Here is a 16,618-nt window from a genome sequence, read left to right on the forward strand (position 1 = left end):
TAACAATCTATAATAATTGTAACTTGTCAGCTTGGGAGGAAAATGCTGGGTGTGTTTCTATTGTGCCATTGTCCCATTGTGTGTTTAAATGGTGATGTCTGTCCTGTTGTATCTACATGTGTATTGGCGATCTCCCTTTGTTCTGAGAGATAATTGGATTGCTCCTCAGGTTGTCTCCAGACAGAGGGGAGGAGACCATGATGCATTGTGGGGATATGTTGTCCTATGTCCCAGTCTTCATTCTGGTCCTCTGGGGGCGTGAACGATTGGTTGCTGTAGTTGCATTGTATGTGTTGTTAATTACTGATTGGTTGTATTTCAAACCCCTGTGGGCAGTACTATGTTTTTGGTTTGTGAATAAAAGAGGCTGTACGTGAAGTACAGTCAGTTCCTGTTTCACCTTCAACATAGAGCCTCGTCTCATGTGTGTGGGGATTGCTATACGTGTATACTCCCCTGGCTATAACTACTAGCTCTTTTAAGGGCTGTTCCTGATCTCTGGTTTTAGGAGAGGTCCACCCACTGGAGCCTGGAGCCTTGTCGTAGGTCCAGGGTGGGTAGGAGACGGTGAGACCTCAACCAAGCTTCGGCGGTTCGTGGGGTCTGCAGTGCGTACGGCGTCAAGTGGAGTGCTTGGAGTCCTCGGAAAGCACTAGGAGCATTCATTCAACGGAGGTACCCGGTCGGTGTACCAGGTGATCCGTTACACCTCCCTTTTTTCTTGATCATCTTTGAGATGTTTCTATACTTTGATTGGAGTCACCCGTGGTATATTAAGTGGATTGGACATGATTTGCAAAGACACAGCCCTGTCTATATAAGGTCTCACAGCTGACAATATCAGAGAAAAAAACAAGCCATGAGGAGGAAAGAATTGCCTGTAGAGCTCAGAGACAGGATTGTGTGGAAGCTTAGATCTGGAGAAGGGGACAAAAACATTTCTGCTACACTGAAAGTCCCCCAAGAGCACAGTGGCCTCCAAAATTGTAAATTGTAGGAAGTTTGGAACAACCAGAACTTTTCCTAGATCTGACCACCCCACCAAACTAAGTAATTGGGGAAGAAGGGCCTTGGTAAGAAAGGTGGCAAAGAACCCAATGGTCACTGTGACTGAGCTCCAAAGATCCTGTGTGCAGATCGGAGAATCATCCAGAAGGTCAACCATTACTGCAGCATCCACCAATCTGGGCTTCATGGCAGAGTGTCCAGAAAGAAGACTTTCTTCAGTAAAATACACATGAAAGCTGCCTAGATTTTGCAAAAAAAAAACAAAAACATAAAGGACTCTCAGATTGTGAGGAATAAGATTCTCTGGTCTTGCTGATGAAACAAAGATTGAACTTTTTGGCCTCAATTCTAAGCATTATATCTTTAGAAAACTAGGCCCTGCTCATCACCTGCCCCATACCATCCCTAAAGCGAAGCATCGTGGTGGCAGTGTTATGCTATGGGGGTGTTTTTCAGCGACTGGGACAGGAAGACTGGTCAAAGTTGAGGGAAAGCTGAATGGAGCAAATGGGACGAAGGTTCACCTTCCAACAAGACAATGACCCTAAGCACACCGTAGACAACCCAGGAGAGGCTTAGGGACAACTCTGAATGTCTTTAAGTGGCCCAACCAGAGCCCTGACTTGAACCCAATTGAACATCTATGGAGAGACCTGGAAATGTCTGTCCACTGACGCTCCCCATCCAACCTGACAGAGCTTGAGATGATTTGCAGAGAAGAATGGCACAAAATCCCCAAATCCAGGTGTCCAAACCTTGTGGCATCATCCCCAAGAAGATTGGAGGCTGTAATCACTGCCAAAGGGGCTTCAACTAAGTCCTGAGCAAATTTCACTTTTCAATAAATTAGTAAAGATTTCTAACATTCTGTTCTCACTTTCTCTCTATGGGGTAGTGAATGTAGAATGATGGGAGAAAACTGTTTTGTTTTTTAATTTTGGCACAAGACCGCAACATAGCAAAATGTGACAAAAAGTGAAAGCGTCTAAAGACTTTCTTGTCCTAACAAAGCATTTCGAGACTGACAACAGATAGTGCAGCACTCTCTTTTTTTACAGTCCCGTGGAGTTTGAATGGAAGAGCATTAAACATGCTCAACAGCCACTCCATTAAATGGGGAACACTGGTCCCCCGTTCTGGTGGTCCTAAAGTATTTCCCAAAATACATGGGAAACAAAGTCACACAATTAAGCATTATGGGACTAAAAGTGAAGGGAAAGGGAAAGAGAATTGTAACAATTATGCTACATTTGACTTTTTCTTTATTATTCACTGTATTCTTTTTTTGTATTATGTGTATATATATAATTTTATATTACTACTTACTATTACTACTACTTGTATTATTGCTTTTTTGTATTATTATTTTTGCATTTTCTTTCTTTATTATATTTACAGTATTCTGCTTGACCTCAAGTTGGTAGATACAAATGTTTTTTTGTTTTATTCTACAATTTCCAAGGTGAATTTTCAATGTATCCACTAACAGAACTGTATTCTATCAAAAAGGATAGAAATACTGAGGGCGACGCTGCCATGTGTTATTTGGCTTTGTTCATTGCTCACTATGTCCCCCTGCTGGTTGTTTTACAGATTGCAGTCCGTACTGTTCCCCTCCACAAACCGTGAAACAGCTTCTTGAGCAGAAACGACAACACAGCTCCAGTCAGGTAAATAGTGGAAAGGGTTAATATATATTGTAAAAAAAAAAAAAAAATCATGTTTATGATCAATTATAAGGCTGTTTTTTCGTAGATTTGCTGAATTCCTATACATGTACAGTTGGGAGGGGTTGCTGTTTAACTAGGCTACATTAAAGCACAGCAGAATTGTTGTACATAGATAGGAGATAGATAGATAGATAGATAGATAGATAGATAGATAGATAGGAGATAATTGATAGACAGATAGTAGACTGTCGGTAATCACAATAGGGAAAAAAGGGGGGGGGGAAGGGGTAAGCCCCCTTAACACTTCTGGCCCCCTCCATGTTAAACCAGCCATAAACGACACTGACAACAAATCTCTCTTTATTATCTTTATTGTCATTGTTGGATGGTAGTCGGCCACAGCTATTTATTAACGGCATAAACCTAAACCAAAACCATGCGATCTGCCGGCCTCTGGCCTCCCAGCGGGCAGTTATGCCAATTTTTTTACTCCAACATTTTACTCTTCTTTACTTGCCGCCAGCTGTGACTTATAAAATCTTCCCCGAAGTTCGGGCCATAAATGCTTGACACTCAAACACCTTCTGAATCATAAAAACCTATGAACCGAGAAACAATCTTCGTACGTAACCACATGAGGGAGGGAGGGACACAGAGCTTCTGCCAAGAGGAAGATGAGAGGTGGTACAGAGTATTTTATATGCCCAGCACACTGCCCGCCCCTTCCTGAACGGCCGGATTTCATCATTAACCCCACAGCCACTGAATTAAACCTGACCAGCCACACTAGGGGTCCATAACTACACCAAACAGGATATGGAACACAAGGAGGGGGGGACCCCCAGTCCCTATCCTTCCCTACATGGTCGGGTGCTTACCATTCACCCCCTTGACTTTTTTTGTATTTTGATGCCTCACAACCTGGAATTAACATGGAATGTTTGAGGATTTGCATCATTTAATTTACAGAACATGCTCACAACTTTGAAGATGTTTTTTTATTTTTATTTTTTATTATGAAGCAAACAACAAATTGGACAAAATAACCGAAAGAGTCAATGTGCATAACTATTCACCCCCCTAAAGTCAATACTTTGTAGAGCCACCTTTTGCGGCAATCACAGCTCCAAGTCGCTTTGGATAAGTCTCTATGAGCTTGCCACATCTTACCACTGGGATTTTTGCCCATTCCTCCTTACAAAACTGCTCCAGCTCCTTCAAGTTGGATGGTTTGCGCCTGTAAACAGCAATCTTTAAGTCTGACCACAGATTTTCTTTTAGATTGAGATCTGGGCTGTGACTCGGCCATTCCAACACATTTACATGTTTCCCCTAAACCACTCAAGTGTTGCTTTAGCCGTGTGTTTGGGGTCATTGTCCTGTTGGAAGGTGAACCTCCGTCCTAGCCTCAGATCACGCACAGAGTGGGACAGGTTTTGCTCCAGAAGATCCCTGTATTTAGCACCATCCATCTTTCCCTCAACTCTGACCAGTTTCCCAGTCCCGGATGCTGAAAAACATCCCCCCAGCATGATGCTGCCACCACCATGTCTCACTGTGGGGATGGTGTTCTTTGGGTGATGTGATGTGTTGGGTTTGCGCCAGACATAGCGTTTTCTTTAATGGCCGAAAAGTTCAGTTTAGTCTCCTCAGACCAGAGCACCTTCCTCCACACATTTTGGGAGTCTCCCACATGCCTTTTCCCAAACTCACAACGTGCCTTTTTGTTTTTAGCTGAAAGTACCGGCTTTCGTTTGGCCACTCTGCCATAAAGCCCAACTCTATGGAGTGTACGGCTTATTGTCGTCCTATGTACAGATACTCCAGTCTCTGCTGTGGAACTCTGCAGCTCCTCCAGGGTTACCTTAGGTCTCTGTTCTGCCTCTCCGATTAATGCCCTCCTTGCCCGGTCCTTGAGTTTTGGTGGACGGACGTCTCTTGGCAGGTTTGCTGTTGTGCCATGTTCTTTCCATTTGGTTATGATAGATTTGATGGTGCTCCTGGGGATCATCAAAGATTTGGATATTTTTTTATAACCTAACCCTGACTTGTACTTCTCAACAACATTGTCCCTTACTTGTTTGGAGAGTTCCTTGGTCTTCATGGCAGTGTTCGGTTAGTGATACCTCTTGCTTAGGTGCTGCAGCCTCTGGAGCCTTTCCAAAAAGGTGTGTATATGTAATGACAGATCATGTGACACTTAGATTGCACACAGAAGACATAATTTCACTAATTATGTGACTTCTAAAGGTAATTGGTTGCACCAGAGCTTTTTATGGGCTTCTTAACAAAGGGGGTGAATACATACGCACATGGCAATTTTCTGTTTTCTATTTCTAAACAATAGTTTTATTTATATATTTTTCATTTCACTTCACCAACTTAGACCATTGTGTTCTGACTAGAGTTGAGCGAACACCTGGATGTTCGGGTTCGAGAAGTTCGGCCGAACTTCCCGGAAATGTTCGGGTTCGGGATCCGAACCCGACCCGAACTTCGTCCCGAACCCGAACCCCATTGAAGTCGATGGGGACCCGAACTTTTCGGCACTAAAAAGGCTGTAAAACAGCCCAGGAAAGAGCTAGAGGGCTGCAAAAGGCAGCAACATGTAGGTAAATCCCCTGCAAACAAATGTGGATAGGGAAATGAATTAAAATAAAAATAAAAAAAATAAAAATTAACCAATATCAATTGGACAGAGGTCCCATAGCAGAGAATCTGGCTTCACGACAGCAGAGAATCAGTCTCTTCATGCCATAGCAGAGAATCTGGCTTCATGTCAGCAGAGAATCAGTCTTCATGTCATAGCAGAGAATCAGGCTTCACGTCACCCACCACTGGAACAGGCCACTGTCACATATTTAGGCCCCGGCACCCAGACAGAGGAGAGAGGTCCCGTAACAGAGAATCTGGCTTCATGTCAGCAGAGAATCAGTCTTCATGTCATAGCAGAGAATCAGGCTTCACGTCACCCACCACTGGAACAGGCCACTGTCACACATTTAGGCCCTGGCACCCAGACAGAGGAGAGAGGTCCCGTAACAGAGAATCTGGCTTCATGTCAGCACAGAATCAGTCTTCATGTCAGCAGAGAATCAGGCTTCACGTCACCCACCACTGGAACAGGCCACTGTCACACATTTAGGCCCTGGCACCCAGACAGAGGAGAGAGGTCCCGTAACAGAGAATCTGGCTTCATGTCAGCACAGAATCAGTCTTCATGTCAGCAGAGAATCAGGCTTCACGTCACCCACCACTGGAACAGGCCACTGTCACACATTTAGGCCCTGGCACCCAGACAGAGGAGAGAGGTCCTGTAACAGAGAATCTGGCTTCATGTCAGCACAGAATCAGTCTTCATGTCATAGCAGAGAATCAGGCTTCACGTCACCCACCACTGGAACAGGCCACTGTCACATATTTAGGCCCAGGCAGCCAGGCAGAGGAGAGAGGTCCCGTAACAGAGAATCTGGCTTCATGTCAGCACAGAATCAGTCTTCATGTCATAGCAGAGAATCAGGCTTCACGTCACCCACCACTGGAACAGGCCACTGTCACACATTTAGGCCCTGGCACCCAGACAGAGGAGAGAGGTCCTGTAACAGAGAATCTGGCTTCATGTCAGCACAGAATCAGTCTTCATGTCATAGCAGAGAATCAGGCTTCACGTCACCCACCACTGGAACAGGCCACTGTCACATATTTAGGCCCAGGCAGCCAGGCAGAAGAGAGAGGTCCCGTAACAGAGAATCTGGCTTCATGTCAGCACAGAATCAGTCTTCATGTTATAGCAGAGAATCAGGCTTCACGTCACCCACCACTGGAACAAGCCACTGTCACATATTTAGGCCCCGGCACCCAGACAGAGGAGAGGTTCATTCAACTTTGGGTTGCCCCGCAATATAATGGTAAAACGAAAATAAAAATAGGATTGAATGAGGAAGTGCCCTGGAGTACAATAATATATGGTTAAGGGGAGGTAGTTAATGTCTAATCTGCACAAGGGATGGACAGGTCCTGTGGGATCCATGCCTGGTTCATTTTTATGAACGTCAGCTTGTCCACATTGGCTGTAGACAGGCGGCTGCGTTTGTCTGTAATGACGCCCCCTGCCGTGCTGAATACACGTTTAGACAAAACGCTGGCCGCCGGGCAGGCCAGCACCTCCAAGGCATAAAAGGCTAGCTCTGGCCACGTGGACAATTTGGAGACCCAGAAGTTGAATGGGGCCGAACCATCAGTCAGTACGTGGAGGGGTGTGCACAGGTACTGTTCCACCATGTTAGTGAAATGTTGCCTCCTGCTAACACGTTCCGTATCACGTGGTGGTGCAGTTAGCTGTGGCGTGGTGACAAAACTTTTCCACATCTCTGCCATGCTAACCCTGCCCTCAGAGGAGCTGGCCGTGACACAGCTGCGTTGGCGACCTCTTGCTCCTCCTCTGCCTTCGCCTTGGGCTTCCACTGGTTCCCCTGTGACATTTGGGAATGCTCTCAGTAGCGCGTCTACCAACGTGCGCTTGTACTCGCGCATCTTCCTATCACGCTCCAGTGTAGGAAGTAAGGTGGGCACATTGTCTTTGTACCGGGGATCCAGCAGGGTGGCAACCCAGTAGTCCGCACACGTTAAAATGTGGGCAACTCTGCTGTCGTTGCGCAGGTACTGCAGCATGTAGTCGCTCATGTGTGCCAGGCTGCCCAGAGGTAAGGACAAGCTGTCCTCTGTGGGAGGCGTATCGTCATCGTCCTGTGTTTCCACCCAGCCACGCACCAGTGATGGGCCCGAGCTGCTTTGGGTGCCAGCCCGCTGTGAACCTGCTTCATCCCCATCCTCCTCCACCTCCTCCTCATCCTCGTCCTCCTCGTCCTCCAGTAGTGGGCCCTGTCTGGCCACATTTGTACCTGGCCTCTGCTGTTGCAAAAAACCTCCCTCTGAGTCACTTCGAAGAGACTGGCCTGAAAGTGCTAAAAATGACCCCTCTTCCTCCTCTTCCTCCTGGGCCACCTCCTCTTCCATCATTGCCCTAAGTGTTTTCTCAAGGAGACATAGAAGTGGTATTGTAACGCTGATAACGGCGTCATCGCCACTGGCCTTGTTGGTGGAGTACTCGAAACAGCGCAACAGGGCACACAGGTCTCGCATGGAGGCCCAGTCATTGGTGGTGAAGTGGTGCTGTTCCGCAGTGCGACTCACCCGTGCGTGCTGCAGCTGAAACTCCACTATGGCCTGCTGCTGCTCGCACAGTCTGTCCAGCATGTGCAAGGTGGAGTTCCACCTGGTGGGCACGTCGCATATGAGGCGGTGAGCGGGAAGGCCGAAGTTACGCTGTAGCGCAGACAGGCGAGCAGCAGCAGGGTGTGAACGCCGGAAGCGCGAACAGACGGCCCGCACTTTATGCAGCAGCTCTGACATGTCGGGGTAGTTGCGAATGAACTTCTGCACCACCAAATTCAGCACATGCGCCAGGCAAGGGATGTGCGTCAAACCGGCTAGTCCCAGAGCTGCAACGAGATTTAGCCCATTATCGCACACCATCAGGCCGGGCTTGAGGCTCACCGGCATCAACCACTCGTCGGTCTGTTGTTCTATACCCCGCCACAACTCCTGTGCGGTGTGGGACCTGTCCCCTAAACATATGAGTTTCAGAACGGCCTGCTGATGTTTACCCCTAGCTGTGCTGAAGTTGGTGGTGAAGGTGTGTGGCTGACTGGATGAGCAGGTGGAAGAAGAGGAGGAGGAAGCTGAGTAGGAGGAGGAGGAGACAGGAGGCAAAGAATGTTGCCCTGCGATCCTTGGCGGCGGAAGGACGTGCGCCAAACAGCTCTCCGCCTGGGGCCCAGCCGCCACTACATTTACCCAGTGTGCAGTTAGGGAGATATAGCGTCCCTGGCCGTGCTTACTGGTCCACGTATCTGTGGTTAGGTGGACCTTGCCACAGATGGCGTTGCGCAGTGCACACTTGATTTTATCGGACACTTGGTTGTGCAGGGAAGGCACGGCTCTCTTGGAGAAGTAGTGGCGGCTGGGAACAACATACTGTGGGACAGCAAGCGACATGAGCTGTTTGAAGATGTCTGTGTCCACCAGCCTAAATGACAGCATTTCATAGGCCAGTAGTTTAGAAATGCTGGCATTCAGGGCCAGGGATCGAGGGTGGCTAGGTGGGAATTTACGCTTTCTCTCAAATGTTTGTGAGATGGAGAGCTGAACACTGCCGTGTGACATGGTTGAGATGCTTGGTGACGCAGGTGGTGGTGTTGGTGGTACATCCCATGTTTGCTGGGCGGCAGGTGCCAACGTTCCTCCAGAGGCGGAGGAAGAGGTCGAGGTGGCAGCAGCAGAAGAGGCCTAGGCGGCAGCAGCAGAAGAGGTAGCAGGGGGAGCCTAAGTGACTTCCTTGTTTTTAAGGTGTTTACTCCACTGCAGTTCATGCTTTGCATGCAGGTGCCTGGTCATGCAGGTTGTGCTAAGGTTCAGAACGTTAATGCCTCGCTTCAGGCTCTGATGGCACAGCGTGCAAACCACTCGGGTCTTGTCGTCAGCACATTGTTTGAAGAAGTGCCATGCCAGGGAACTCCTTGAAGCTGCCTTTGGGGTGCTCGGTCCCAGATGGCGGCGGTCAGTAGCAGGCGGAGTCTCTTGGCGGCGGGTGTTCTGATTTTGCCCACTGCTCCCTCTTTTGCGACGCTGTTGGCTCGGTCTCACCACTGCCTCTTCCTCCGAACTGTGAAAGTCAGTGGCACGACCTTCATTCCATGTGGGGTCTAGGACCTCATCGTCCCCTGCATCGTCTTCCACCCAGTCTTGATCCCTGACCTCCTGTTCAGTCTGCACACTGCAGAAAGACGCAGCAGTTGGCACCTGTGTTTCGTCATCATCAGAGACGTGCTGAGGTGGTATTCCCATGTCCTCATCATCAGGAAACATAAGTGGTTGTGCGTTAGTGCATTCTATCTCTTCCACCCCTGGGGAAGGGGTAGGTGGATGCCCTTGGGAAACCCTGGCAGCAGAGTCTTCAAACAGCATAAGAGACTGCTGCATAACTTGAGGCTCAGACAGTTTCCCTGATATGCATGGGGGTGATGTGACAGACTGATGGGCTTGGTTTTCATGCGCCATCTGTGCGCTTTCTGCAGAAGACTGGGTGGGAGATAATGTGAACGTGCTGGATGCACTGTCGGCCACCCAGTTGACTAATGCCTGTACCTGCTCAGGCCTTACCATCCTTAGAACAGCATTGGGCCCCACAAAATATCGCTGTAAATTCTGCTGGCTACTGGGACCTGAGGTAGTTGGTACACTAGGACGTGTGGCTGTGGCAGAACGGCCACGTCCTCTCCCAGCACTAGAGGGTCCACTAACACCACCACGACCATGTCCACGTCCGCGTCCCTTACTAGATGTTTTCCTCATTGTTCCCGTTCACCACAATTTTGAAAATGGCAAATTTGGGAATAGTTTCTCAACCCAGAACAAAAACTGTGCTTTTACGGTCACTACAAATAATTTGACCAGCTAAAACTGTGCAGATTTGGAGGAATATAAATGTCAGGCCTATTTTTTACGCGCTGTGTGACAGATATACCTTTAATCACAGAATTAGACTTGGATATGCACTGTAGCGTGTGTGTTAAGTTTTTCAGAATGACACTATCAGCACCTTGAATCTAATATACCCTTTTTGGGATAGATTTAAAGTAGGCCTGATATAGCAGAAACTACTAATTTTGAAAATGGCAAATTTGGGAATACTTTTTCAACCCAGAACAAAAACTGTGCTTTTACGGTCACTACAAATAATTTGACCAGCTAAGGCTACTTTCACACGAGTGTTCGCGTGTCCGCTCGTGCGCTCCGTTTGAAGGGGCTCACGAGCGGCCCCGAACGCATCCGTCTGGCCCTAATGCATTCTCAGTGGAGGCGGATCCACTGAGAATGCATCCGCCTGCCAGCGCTCAGCCTCCGCTCCGCTCAGTGAGCGGACACCTGAACGCTGCTTGCAGCGTTCGGGTGTCCGCCTGGCCGTGCGGAGGCGAGCGGATCCGTCCAGACTTATAATGGAAGTCAATGGGGACGGATCCGCTTGAAGATGACACCATATGGCTCAATCTTCAAGTGGATCCGTTCCCCATTGACTTTCAATGTAAAGTCTGAACGGATCCGCTCAGGCTACTTTCTGACTTAGAAAATTTTCTAAGTAATAATGCAGACGGATCCGCTCCGAACACTCGTGTAAAAGTAGCCTAAAACAGTACAGATTTGGTTGAATATAAATGTGAGGCCTATTTTTTACGCGCTGTGTGACAGATATACGTTTAATCGCAGAATTAGACTTGGATCTGCATGGTAGCGTGTGTGTTAAGTTTTTCAGAATGACCCTATCAGCACCTTGAATCTAATATACCCTTTTTGGGATAGATTTAAAGTAGGCCTGATATAGCAGAAACTACTAATTTTGAGAATGGCAAATTTGGGAATAGTTTTTCAACCCAGAACAAAAACTGTGCTTTTACGCTCACTACAAATAACTTGACCAGCTAAAACAGTACAGATTTGGTTTAATATAAATGTCAGGCCTATTTTTTAGGCGCTGGGTGACACAGGCTCAGCCTGCACCTGATGTAGGATATGGCCAAAAAATAACCACACTATTGATGGTTAAATGCACTTCGGTGACACAGGCTCAGCCTGCACCTGATGTAGTATATGGCCAAAAAATAACCACACTATTGATGGTTAAATGCACTTGGGTGACACAGGCTCAGCCTGCACCTGATGTAGTATATGACCAAAAAATAACCACACTATTGATGGTTAAATGCACTTGGTGGTAGCTTGTGCTGGCGCACCACTAGCCACAAAATGGCCGCCGATCACCCCAGAAAAAAAGTGATATAAAAACGCTCTGGGCAGCCTAAAAAAAGTGAGCAATTCAATATCGGCACTTCAATGATCCACAGCTGTAGATCGATCACAGAATGAAGTCTTTTGGAGGAGTTAATCTGCCTAATCTCGCCCTAACGTCGCAGCAGCAACCTCTCCCTATGCTTGAATCAGCAGAGTGACGTGCAGCGCTACGTGACCCAAGCTTATATAGAGGCTGGGTCACATGCTGCACTGGCCAATCACAGCCATGCCAATAGTAGGCATGACTGTGATGGCCTCTTGGGGCAAGTAGTATGACGCTTGTGGATTGGCTGCTTCCCTAGTTCTGACCCATCACATAAAATTCAGATTAACAAAACATTGAACTTAAGGCTGTAATGTAACAAAATGCAAAAAAAAGTCAAGAGGGGGTGAATACTTTTGCAAGGCACTGTAGGTATCAGATAGATTTGTCACCCCCATCATAGCTTTTTAACTGAGGAAGGACGTTTGCACATGGTCAGTGAGCTGATCTGAGGTTAACCAGTTAATTCCTCTCATCCAGACAAATGCTATAACATTGTGTCCTGTTTTTTTTCTAGATATCTCAGTCACTGGTGGAATATCAGCAAGATCCAGGTGCGTATTCTGTTAATTTCTTACACAGCCATTGTGCAGCTTAGATAGAATTATTCTCCATGATAGTCACTTTCGAACTATCTTGTATTTCTTATATTGCATTGTTTCCGGAATAGCGAACAGAATACAGGGAGTGCAGAATTATTAGGCAAGTTGTATTTTTGAGGATTAGTTTTATTATTGAACAACAACCATGTTCTCAATGAACCCAAAAAACTCATTAATGTCAAAGCTGAATATTTTTGGAAGTAGTTTTTAGTTTGTTTTTAGTTTTAGCTATTTTAGGGGGATATCTGTGTGTGCAGGTGACTATTACTGTGCATAATTATTAGGCAACTTAACAAAAAACAAATATATACCCATTTCAATTATTTATTTTTACCAGTGAAACCAATATAACATCTCAACATTCACAAATATACATTTCTGACATTCAAAAACAAAACAAAAACAAATCAGTGACCAATATAGCCACCTTTCTTTGCAAGGACACTCAAAAGCCTGCCATCCATGGATTCTGTCAGTGTTTTGATCTGTTCACCATCAACATTGCGTGCAGCAGCAACCACAGCCTCCCAGACACTGTTCAGAGAGGTGTACTGTTTTCCCTCCTTGTAAATCTCACATTTGATGATGGACCACAGGTTCTCAATGGGGTTCAGATCAGGTGAACAAGGAGGCCATGTCATTAGATTTTCTTCTTTTATACCCTTTCTTGCCAGCCACGCTGTGGAGTACTTGGACACGTGTGATGGAGCATTGTCCTGCATGAAAATCATGTTTTTCTTGAAGGATGCAGACTTCTTCCTGTACCACTGCTTGAAGAAGGTGTCTTCCAGAAACTGGCAGTAGGACTGGGAGTTGAGCTGGACTCCATCCTCAACCCGAAAAGGCCCCACAAGCTCATCTTTGATGATACCAGCCCAAACCAGTACTCCACCTCCACCTTGCTGGCGTCTGAGTCGGACTGGAGCTCTCTGCCCTTTACCAATCCAGCCACGGGCCCATCCATCTGGCCCATCAAGACTCACTCTCATTTCATCAGTCCATAAAACCTTAGAAAAATCAGTCTTGAGATATTTCTTGGCCCAGTCTTGACGTTTTAGCTTGTGTGTCTTGTACAGTGGTGGTCGTCTTTCAGCCTTTCTTACCTTCGCCATGTCTCTGAGTATTGCACACCTTGTGCTTTTGGGCACTCCAGTGATGTTGCAGCTCTGAAATATGGCCAAACTGGTGGCAAGTGGCATCTTGGCAGCTGCACGCTTGACTTTTCTCAGTTCATGGGCAGTTATTTTGCGCCTTGGTTTTTCCACACGCTTCTTGCGACCCTGTTGACTATTTTGAATGAAACGCTTGATTGTTCGATGATCACGCTTCAGAAGCTTTGCAATTTTAAGAGTGCTGCATCCCTCTGCAAGATATCTCACTATTTTTGACTTTTCTGAGCCTGTCAAGTCCTTCTTTTGACCCATTTTGCCAAAGGAAAGGAATAATAATTTGCCTAATAATTATGCACACCTAATATAGGGTGTTGATGTCATTAGACCACACCCCTTCTCATTACAGAGATGCACATCACCTAATATGCTTAATTGGTAGTAGGCTTTCGAGCCTATACAGCTTGGAGTAAGACAACATGCATAAAGAGGATGATGTGGTCAAAATACTCATTTGCCTAATAATTCTGCACGCAGTGTAGTGATGTATGTACACAGTGACTGCACCAGCAGAATAGTGAGTGCAGCTCTGGAGTATAATACAGGAGGTAACTCTGGATCAGTACAGGATAAGTAATGTAATGTATGTACACAGTGACTGCACCAGCAGAATAGTGAGTGCAGCTCTGGAGTATAATACAGGATGTAACTCAGGATCAGTACAGGATAAGTAATGTAATGTATGTACACAGTGACTGCACCAGCAGAATAGTGAGTGCAGCTCTGGAGTATAATACAGGATGTAACTCAGGATCAGTACAGGATAAGTAATGTAATGTATGTACACAGTGACTCCACCAGCAGAATAGTGAGTGCAGCTCTGGAGTATAATACAGGAGGTAACTCAGGATCAGTACAGGATAAGTAATGTATGTACACAGTGACTGCACCAGCAGAATAGTGAGTGCAGCTCTGGAGTATAATACAGGATGTAACTTAGGATCAGTACAGGATAAGTAATGTAATGTATGTACACAGTGACTGCACCAGCAGAATAGTGAGTGCAGCTCTGGAGTATAATACAGGATGTAACTTAGGATCAGTACAGGATAAGTAATGTAATCTATGTGCACAGTGACTCCACCAGCAGAATAGTGAGTGCAGCTCTGGAGTATAATACAGAATGTAACTCAGGATCAGTACAGGATAAGTAATGTAATGTATGTACACAGTGACTGCACCAGCAGAATAGTGAGTGCAGCTCTGGAGTATAATACAGGATATAACTCAGGATCAGTACAGGATAAGTAATGTAATGTATGTACACAGTGACTGCACCAGCAGAATAGTGAGTGCAGCTCTGGAGTATAATACATGATGTAACTCAGGATCAGTACAGGATAAGTAATGTAATCTATGTACACAGTGACTGCACCAGCAGAATAGTGAGTGCAGCTCTGGAGTATAATACAGGATGTAACTCAGGATCAGTACATGATGAATATTGTATTTATGTACACAGTGACTGCACCAGCAGAATAGTGAGTGCAGCTCTGGAGTATAATACAGGATGTAACTCAGGATCAGTACAGGATAAGTAATGTAATGTATGCACACAGTGACTCCACCAGCAGAATAGTGAGTGCAGCTCTGGAGTATAATACAGGATGTAACTCAGGATCAGTACAGGATAAGTAATGTAATGTATGTACACAGTGACTGCACCAGCAGAATAGTGAGTGCAGCTCTGGAGTATAATACAGGATGTAACTCAGGATCAGTACAGGATAAGTAATGTAATGTATGTACACAGTGACTCCACCAGCAGAATAGTGAGTGTAGCTCTGGAGTATAATATAGGATGTAACTCAGGATCAGTATAGGATAAGTAATGTAATGTATATACACAGTGACTGCACCAGCAGAATAGTGAGTGCAGCTCTGGAGAATAATACAGATAGTAACTAAGAATCAGTACAGGATAAGTAATGTAATGTATGTACACAGTATAAGGGCTTCTGTGGATGATGAATTCTTTATATAAAATGGTGCTCAAAGTTGGATATATCATGTAACATTTTCTCTATTTCACTTCATTTATTGTCTTCCATTTTATGCCCCTCTTTCTCTTTTTTACTATTAGTTTCTTACCTTCTGATTCTTACAGTCAACATTATATATTTCATACTCTTTCACAGAAGCAAATGTTGCTTTTTATGTTCCTCCTTTCACAGGCTCAGTCAGTGCTCAGCCTTTCCTCCACCATAGTTCCAGTCACCAGAAAGATGATACCATTGTATTCCAAAGACCAGCCCCTCACTACACCTACTCTCCACTGGAGGACCTATATGCTTCCAGGACTGGACCGATGTACAGCCATGAAGGAAGATATGAGACTGGGAGGACTGAGTCCCAAGCTCCAGGAACAGACATAGGGGTGAGATGGTCTACTGCAATAATAAGAAGGCTTCATAGCCACAGACTCATGAAAACCTAAACAGGTCTACAAACAGTTCTCCCCGGTTTCCAGATCCAATTTCATTGACATATTATATCAACTAAAGTGTACAGCTATGATTTCAAAGATCATATGAGGACTCTGGACTATTGAATCTATAGTGTCCTAATATAGTGTCCTTTCTACCACTTGAAAATTGAGGAACTACGGTGATCTGTTAATGATAATGGGTAGAATACCTTCTAAAGTTCTTTTTTTGGGGGACTTTGTCTGTCAGTTTGTCATAGTTAAAACCCAAAGAAGGCTCCCAAAAAAGTGTATTGGGTGAATCTAAAAAAAAACATCTTTACTAATCTACTGCGTCTTTGACCTTCCTCCACACATTGTCTATTTAACATATTCTGTTTTTCTTGATAAGGCTGCATCCTCAGGCTCCTACATGGCTGCTTTTACCCATAATCCTTCCTGGATGGGACACAGTTCAGGAACATGTTCCACCACCGGAGCTGAAGCCTTTCTAAGAATGCCGGGATCTGTGGTTCCAGACCTAATGCCTCTAGAGTTGGAAGAAGCCAGAACTCAAGTCCAGAGTGTTAGTCCTGAACAATTTCTTCATCATGATGAGGATGGAGATACGTAAGTGAGCTGGTTCATCAAATTTGAAAGCCGAAAGGTTTTCCACTAGGTCCTTTTCAGTTTACCGGCTTAGCCCTGGTTCCTGCTTTAGCCCAAGGAGATGTATTCCACCATTGATTTGCTGCTTTCCTTTCACATTGTAACCATAACAGCCCAAAAGTCAAGGGACAATAACTTCTTGGCGG

The 16,618-nt window shown here is 45.7% G+C and overlaps 1 protein-coding gene across 1 annotated transcript in view; it reads left to right on the plus strand.

The window, feature by feature from the left end:
• The window catches only part of NFKBID (NFKB inhibitor delta), a 41,140-nt gene that overhangs the window by 18,418 nt on the left and 6,104 nt on the right, over window positions 1-16,618 (plus strand). The window contains exons 2-5 of the mRNA XM_040422186.1: window positions 2,602-2,678; window positions 12,146-12,182; window positions 15,574-15,776; window positions 16,216-16,433. Coding sequence (XP_040278120.1) covers window positions 2,602-2,678; window positions 12,146-12,182; window positions 15,574-15,776; window positions 16,216-16,433 — 535 coding nt within the window. The remainder of the gene's footprint in view (window positions 1-2,601; window positions 2,679-12,145; window positions 12,183-15,573; window positions 15,777-16,215; window positions 16,434-16,618) is intronic.

Source organism: Bufo bufo, chromosome 1, assembly GCF_905171765.1.
Source record: "Bufo bufo chromosome 1, aBufBuf1.1, whole genome shotgun sequence".
NCBI classification, from domain to species: Eukaryota; Metazoa; Chordata; class Amphibia; order Anura; family Bufonidae; genus Bufo; species Bufo bufo.